Below are 8,544 nucleotides of genomic sequence, written 5' to 3' on the forward strand. Positions count from 1 at the left end.
CCTAGTCAAAATAGTTCATCTACACGCTCAGTTTACCCCATTGCACTCTGGGTTTATGTCAACGTTTGCTGTATTTCAAGTTTTGTCACTTAACCGTTCTTCAGCTGACTCCAGATGACTGCGACCATTAAGGTAACCAAAGTTTTATTAAGCTTGACATACATTACAGGTACAAAGGTGATAAAAATGATCATGACATTTTTTGTTCATTAGAGGCAGAAAAGCACCTTCACCCTAAAAAATTAGTTGAATTTCCTTCCATCCTCCATTGATTATATAATCTCTAACAGGACGATGAATCTGCATAGATCTGTGATTTTCAGGGCACTCCGCGGCAAAAATCTGAAGGTTGTTGGCTGCTCCAACACCTCTCAGTTTGGTCGGCAGCCCTTGAAAGAGAAAGGTACGAGTGAGTCTTGTAAGTCCAGGACAGAGAAATTGAGAGTTTAAACATCAATACGGTATGCATTCAAGTTGGAATGTAATTACCTGCTGCCTGACAAGTGTGCTGTACATCTCTGGCTTTGCTGCCATCATTGTTGTTGTGTAAACTGTAATCCTGGGAGATAATCAACATCAGACGATAAAGATGACACGCAAAACAATGTTCATCAAAACAAGCCGTGTGAAGGGCTCCTTAAAATATAAAAGCATACGAATAATAACCCTGTAGGCGCTTAAAATGTTAATGCTCTGGTAAACATATTGCTGTTCTATATGCTACTCCCTATGTGTTGAAGTGTGGTGTCTAACAAAGGCCTACTGACACTACTGCTGAGGTAGCGCAAAGGGAACAGAAACTGGTATGCACACAGCAGCCCCACCTCAGCAACATTAACAGTCATGTGATTGCTTGAAACAAAAACACGGGAGCGTAGTGAACAGATGACGTTCTACTCACCCGTTACACACTGGAAACAGCGACAAAACCTGTAGGGGCAGGACCTCTGTTACAAATCCATGCGTTGACTTTCAAAATGTTCAGTGTTTGATTTGTTTCAGTATCATGTGTACTTTAGTCCCCTGACCTATTGATTCATTAGTGGGTACTCGCCTGATAAAGTGTCTCCATGTTGATGTGATCTTGGCCCGTAGCATTTAGTGCTTTTTCAGCTGCTTCTCTATAGAGTGAACACAAAAGCAGTGTCGTTTAGTTCCAAGATAGTGCCACACTGTAACGTACAATGTACACTGGAAAAAGACGCCTCTCACTGCAAAAATGGCTCTTATGACCCTCAGGGCAGTCTGTGAGGTGGGAATTGGCACCACAATGTGTTGAGTAAGCTTGACTCTCATGAGACAACCACCCGCCCATACACTGTTGGAAGGGGATAATGATCGCTGTGATTGATTTGTTGGCAGCCATTACAGTTCTTTCTACCACGGCAGCAAAGATACGTGAAAAAGACTGGCCTCTAAACTGGTAGCGCTTGCAGCACTCTTGGGGCTGTAGTTTGGTGAAAACCAAACAGAAAAAAGTGGGAAGACTTTCATGTAGTAGGCAGTAACGTAAAGAAAACAAACAACGAACACTGATATAAATATATGTTTCCTATCAGATGAAGTTATGTTTTTTTGACGAACAAAGGTGGCAGACAATGAGCAATGTTCACCACTAGGATCAAATGTTATGAAAACCCTTTTTGTTTTTTGATCAGTGGAGCCTTATGACTTATTGACGGCTAAATTTCTGTTTCAAAAGGTCAGGAGTCACAACCTTTTTCTGTCTCTTTTGCTCTCCGTGAAGATATCATTCAATGGTGTATATGGTTTCTATTAAATGTACTGAATGACTAAAGTACGGTGAAGCTAACCGATCTAACTATGTATAACATGTTCATACTGACAAAAGTTAAGACAAATATATCGTTATAAGCTGCCTTGAATTAACCAGGTTCAACAACATCTATGAACACCTAATTTCAGGTGGTAACGCATAACTGAACATTGTAAGTGTCATAACATTACCGTCAAAGGTGCAGTATGTAAGATTTTGTTAAATATTCAAAAATTCACTGAAATTATCAACAGAATGCAAAAAATGACAGTTTTTACATTATAGCTAGGGGTCGACCGATATGTCAATTATAAACATTATACATTTGCAGTAAAGATAAAAAATCTTAGTGTCAAAGTTGAGAATAACCAGTGATGGATGTACTACTACACTTGACTCGAGTACTTAACTGAAGAAACAATTTTGAGGTACTTTACTTTAGTATTTCTGTTTTGTGCTACGTTTTACCTCCTCTCCACTACATTTATTCGCTAACTTTAGTTACCAGTTACTTTGCAGATTCAGCTTATTCTGCGTTACTAGGCTATAACTTGTGATGTGTAACCAATCAGATGATGAATATTGGCCCTTTTAATCGGTCTACCCTTGACTGCAATATCTAAATATATAGATATCTCTGAAGTTACTGTGCTAACAGCCAGCCCCGGCCTGTCTTGGTTCCAAAGCTCCTGTGCTAGCGGGGTTAAACACCACACTTCCCCACTGCTCCGAGCTCACAGACCGGACCGCTATCTGCATGGCTAACTGAGCTACAGCGGCTACAGTAAGCAGCATTTCGTGCTTACTCTCGTAACATTCTGCCTCCTACTTGTTTAAGTGTGAATTTGATGGGTGACCGATTCTTACACATCGCAACCTTTTAATCCTATTAGAAACGTGTTGTAATCATATGTGACGCATTATTGTTGCAGCGTGGTAACCCCACACTGCATCACAGCGTATTAATAGTAGCACAACAAGAATATTGTGGAAGCATTCATCATGTGAGATGACTCACTTTCGATGATCTCTGGCTGGGGGAGGAAGCCAGTGGTCATAATTAGTCTCCACTCTGTACCACCTAAAAGGAACACAACAACGTCATATATTTAGGTTCAAATGTGCAACACACGCCTCCGATGTACCAGATTTTCCTCAGATCCTTTATTTCGCCTACCCTCCCGACACGGCTCCAGCGGCCAGATATCAGCGGGTCCCGTCCGGTCTCTGGTGATGACGGCCCCCTCCCCGGCTCGGACCCCAGCCACAATGTAATACACTCCAGTGATGATGGGGATTTTTGAAAGGCGCATCACTGCATCCTGAAAGTCCTCTGCTGCCTCCAGCGTCTGCATAGTTTGGACCCATCAAAGTTTCATTTCCTCACGCGGTTATATGCTCATTATTATTACTAACTTCAATAACCCCTCACCTCTCTGACCAACCAGCTCACTGGGGACCTCCGAAAGAGGAACGCGGACACCACATTCTTCCACCAGTCCACAGATGTTCACTGCCTGATGATCACAAAGACGTTAATAAACATGGAGACAAATGTCTTGGCACACGTGGCCGCTGAGAAGAGATGCTGTCTTACCTCGTTGGTCGCCAGAGACTGTAAACTTGTTCGGACTCTGTCCCGTCCACAGGCCAACGTATCCGGCAAATGTGGTTCCCTGGTACGCCACCTGACAGCAATACAAATGTTTATCTTTTGCGACCTCATCGTTATACAAAGACCTTTAATTTTGCACTTGCATAATGTACTGCCTGATTTGTAATTCTGGATAAATCATTCTTGGCTGCTTTTTTTTTTTTTTTTTTTAATTTCCAGTTAGAGGAGGCACCATAGTTATTTAGTTTTGAATGCTGTGAATACATACTGTACCTCTCCATTCTTGAGGAAAACTACGTTGACAGTCATATTCCTCAAGACATCATGTGGATAATCAAGGTTCCTGCCGTGGTACACGTGCCCATTTTTGTCCTGAGCTACGATGCTAGTGCAAAATCTAGGAACGAATAAAGTTTGTTTGCATGCATGAGACGGCGTTCACCTCAATCCTGCACACGTGTCACACATTCTGAGCACCCTGCGTAGTACACACAAATGTGTAATCGGATTTAAAGCCATACATACGCAGTCACTTCATAGGCAAAGTTGAGAATGATGACATCTGAAAGGCTTCCTCCAAGGTTTGAGGCCATGCCGCGGATCTCCCCGTAAGGCTGAGGAACATACTTCTCCAGGGCCGTCACAATGGGTATCAATGCCTGATGCACCCATTTTGGAACGGTGGAGCTGAAAACAAGGGGGAAAAAGCATGTCAGACTCAGTGCAGTCACTGTCAGCACACCAGAAAGATAAACAACAGGACAACAAAGTGCTCACCAATCCAGAAGTTACACTGCCTGCTGTTTTCAGGGCTGGCACAAGGTGTTAGCAAAAAACCTAGCTTTCAAACTGGACTGATATATTTGCCATTTGTGGTTGTGTGATGATTATAGATAGTTCAGCCTGCTCTTTTTTGCCGTCACTGATAATGTGCTTGGAAGTGAAAACCATGCAATCAGAAATCTGTTAGTTCCTTAACAATATTCCTAAACTATTAAAAACTACTTAGCCCTGCACTATTACTCCTGACCGATGGCTATCTTCTGCATCACTGATAAACACATCATTACATTGTAATGAGCACGTTCAACAGGTAAACAACTGTCAAACATAACTTCGACTGCTTCTTATCGTCAATCATAACAACATGGCTGTCTGCCAAACTCACTCAATGACCTCTGCGGCGGCTTTCTTCAGGTACTCTACGTCAAAGACTTTGGTGAGAGGCGCCCACCGCACCTCTGGGTCCTCGTCCAGGCTGATGTTGACTGTAGGTGGAGCGAACTGGGCCCGGCACGCGGCCAATAGTCCGAGCAGGAGCACGCAGCCAGCCATCATGACCGGTCCAGTCCGAGACAGACACAGACATCACAGACACACACAGGCTGCTGACTGACTGACTGAGACTCTGAGGACGGCCGTGTTCCGCAGCGCGCGTGCAGCAGGCAACAACACGACACACACTTCCGCTCCCACGTTTTCACAATAAAACCTGGTCAACACCACAAACCGAGATTATGCAAACCAATCGCTTTTAATTATGATATGGCAAGAGAGGAGCAACATGGATGAAACAATAACAACAATGACAATGATGATAATGATGATAGTAGGAATTTACTAAAATAAAACTACTTATACCCCAACTGTCAAAAGTAAAAATCCTCATCAAGCCCCAGCGTTCCACTGTGTGATTATTATATGATTGCATTATAATTAAAGCATTCACCTGGAGTAAAACGTACAGTATTTACTCTAAAATATAATAAAAGTCAGTATTAAGTCAAATAGTATGGAAATAATCAACTTCAACTTCAACCTAAATTGTATTTATTTATTCACATAGAAATAAATATATAAAGCTAAAGTCATGACATAAGCTGAGTGACATAAAATAAATAACGTAAAAAAACTGTAATATGGTAATATGATAATATAGTAATAAAAATAATAGTATAGTAATATATAATATAATAATAGTAATAATAATAATAATAATATAATAATAGTTATTTTTCAACAGCATTGTATTTTTGCTTCATTTGTGGAACCTAATGATACGTAATTTCTCATTATATACTGAGATAATAGGGTGTATAGGGTGAAAACAAAAATAATAATAATAATTTTAAAAGTTTTTAAAGACCTAGCCACAATGTAAAAGGAAGTCAATAAGAGGAACCAGGGGAAATGAGGGCCAAAGAGGAACTATATGGTTTGGTTGTTCTCACAGTTTCTTGAGGCCCAGCCATGATTTCCCTGCAGAGTTATGGTCTCATTATCAGTGGGCTTTTTATTGAAGCAGCAATAAAAGGGTAAATAATGTGCATGTGTCACTAAAAGTGTCACAACTGTTCTGAAAACAAGGCCATGCCATTTATCTTGCATTGCAGAAGGACAGAGGAGCAATGCACTATTCACTAATGCTTACTGACAGGCTTGCATTTTGCTCAATTCTTTGATTGGTGTTTTTTTTGACACAGAGAAATACTCTTCACGGCCAGTGGCTTGTAATTAGTGGGCTGTGCTCGCCAGCCCACTAGGACACCTCTATAGCAGAGCTATAGGTGTCCTATGGGGCTGTGCGGAGCACAGCCCACTATTGTTATTGCTCGCGCCTCTTTTTATTTTTCTTCTTCCGTCCTTTTTTGGCACTTTTCACGCCCCGCACCGTTGAGCGAATACAAACAAAAAAATACATCAAAACGTGCGGCTCGGGCGGACTCGGTATGCTATTATTTTTCTCGGAAAATATGAATTTTCGCGACGTGAGTCGCGAAAAACTGCGATAATTTCCCATAAGGAATGAATGGGGCGAGGTCAAAAAAGTCGCAAATCTGCGACATTTTTCAAACATCTCCTGTTCGGGCATACGTTCACGTGGAAACACCATTCCAGCTTTAAAATGTAGGCACAAGTCCTGAGTATTTTTTGTTGTATTTGAACTTTTTTCCTACGATGTGTAGTTTTTGAACTGTGACCCTGAATGGCGGTGAGTGATTTTGGAGAAATTCAGGTTTCAATGAGTGTGTATGGCGGAATGTTTTCGTGCAGCACAGTGGAGAGGACCAACTGACAGAGTGAGCGAGATTCAAAAATTCGCTCAGAGATTTTCTCTTTCCGTGACGATCCTGGCCACAAATTAGGCTCAAAACAGTGATACTTTCCAGAGTTGTAGCCACACTTGTCTTCTTTCTCCCAATGTCCACTTTATCGGTAGGATTTACGGTTTTTTGAATTATCGACCGCTAACCGACAAGAGTAGCTCTGAAATGCTCCATTTACTCCAATGTAAATCGGGAGAAGGATTTCCAAAACTGCACTCTTTTTTAACTCGCTGCCATTTCCACATTTCTGAAGCTAGGACCACAAAACTTAATGAGTGTGTTCTTGAAGGCCTTTCTGGCTCGATCGTGAAAAAAAATTGTCGATATCATGTATGATTTTGACCAAATAGCACTAGTTTGACGTCCTAGATGTGAGGCAGAAATTGCTCTCAAATCAGCTCCCTCACAGGCCGTTGCTACGGCCCTTGCCAACGGTCACCTAGCAACCAAAAACAGCTGGGCCAAGAGAGAGAGTGACAGACAGACAGACACTAGAACACACAGACAGACAGACAGACAGACAGACACACAGGAGACACACATCAGACAGACAGAAAGACAGACAGGAGACACACATCAGACAGACAGACGGACAGACAGACAGAGCGACATGTAGACACACACACAGAGCTGCTTAAGCGTGCTCTCACATGCACACAGACGCACACACACAGTATATTTCCAGCATTTCAAACGACATTAAACGATCATTTTTTCACTCATTCAATGTGCGGCTTGATCGGACTCTGTATGCTATAATTCAGTTCTCTAGAATATTAATCTTTCGCGTCGTAAGACGCGAACAGCTGCGAGACACTTGCCATAAGGAATGAATGGGATGAGGTCAAAAAACTCGTCCGTTGCTACGGCCCCTGCCAACTGTCACCTAGCAACCGAAATCAGCTGGGCAAAGAGGAGAGTGACAGACAGACAGACAGACAGACAGACAGGAGACATACATCAGACAGACAGACAGGAGACACACATCGGACAGACAGACAGACAGACAGACAGGAGACACACATGAGACAGACAGACAGACAGAGAGACATGTAACACCACACACACACACACACACACACACACAGCAATGTTTAAGCGTGCACTCACATGCCCACAAACGCACACACAGTATATTTTCCCAACATTTAAACTACATTTAATGATTATTTTTTTGCTCATTCAATGTGCGGCTCGATCGGACTCGGGTTGCTATTATTCAGCTTTACGAAAGTTAATTTTTCACGACATAAGTCGCGAAAACACTGCGATAAAGTTTCCCATAAGGAATGAATGGGGGGAGGCCAAAAAAGTCGCAAATCTGCAACGTTTTTCAAACATCTCCTGCTCTGGCATACGTTCACTGTAGAAAACACCATTTCAGCTTTAAAATGTAGGCACAAGTACTGAGTATTTAAATTGTATTTGAACTTTTTCCTATGATGTGTAGTTTTTGAACTGTGATCCTTGAATGACGGTGAGGGATTTTGGAAAAATTCTGGGTTTTCAATGATTGTGTATGGCGGAATGTTCGTGCAGCAGAGTGGAGAGGGCCAACTGACAGAGTGAGAGAACCGTGATTCCTGATGATCCTGGCCACAAATTAGGCTCAAAAACCGTGATATTTTCCAGAGTTTTAGCCACACTTGTCTTCTTTCTCCCAATGTGTCCACTTTATCGGTAGGATTTACGGTTTTTGAATTATCGACCGCTAACCGACAAGAGTAGCTCTGAAATGCTCCATTTACTCCAATGTAAATCGGGAGAAGGATTTCCAAACTGCACTCTTTTTTAACTCGCTGCCATTTCCACATTTCTGAAGCTAGGACCACAAAAATGAGTGTGTTTCTTTTAGGCCTTTCTGGCTCGATCGTGAAAAAAAATTGTTCGATATCATGTATGATCTTGACCAAATAGCACTAGTTTGACGTCCTAGATGTGAGGCAGAAATTGCTCTCAAATCAGCTCCCTCACAGGCCGTTGCTACGGCCCTTGCCAACGGTCACCTAGCAACCAAAAACAGCTGGGCCAAGAGAGAGAGTGAC

General features: G+C 42.2%; 1 protein-coding gene across 1 annotated transcript; it reads right to left on the reverse strand.

The window, feature by feature from the left end:
• Positions 1 to 164: 164 nt before the first annotated feature.
• On the reverse strand, positions 165 to 4,730 carry LOC115572096 (N-acylethanolamine-hydrolyzing acid amidase-like). Its single transcript, XM_030401911.1, is given in 12 exon segments — positions 165 to 389; positions 490 to 559; positions 902 to 930; positions 1,055 to 1,121; positions 2,796 to 2,858; positions 2,951 to 3,126; positions 3,210 to 3,277; positions 3,280 to 3,294; positions 3,375 to 3,465; positions 3,666 to 3,789; positions 3,918 to 4,079; positions 4,561 to 4,730. Coding segments are annotated over 12 exon segments (1,053 nt in total). The 3' UTR covers positions 165 to 371.
• Positions 4,731 to 8,544: the final 3,814 nt, after the last annotated feature.

Source organism: Sparus aurata, chromosome 21 (genome assembly GCF_900880675.1).
Source record: "Sparus aurata chromosome 21, fSpaAur1.1, whole genome shotgun sequence".
Taxonomy (NCBI): Eukaryota; Metazoa; Chordata; class Actinopteri; order Spariformes; family Sparidae; genus Sparus; species Sparus aurata.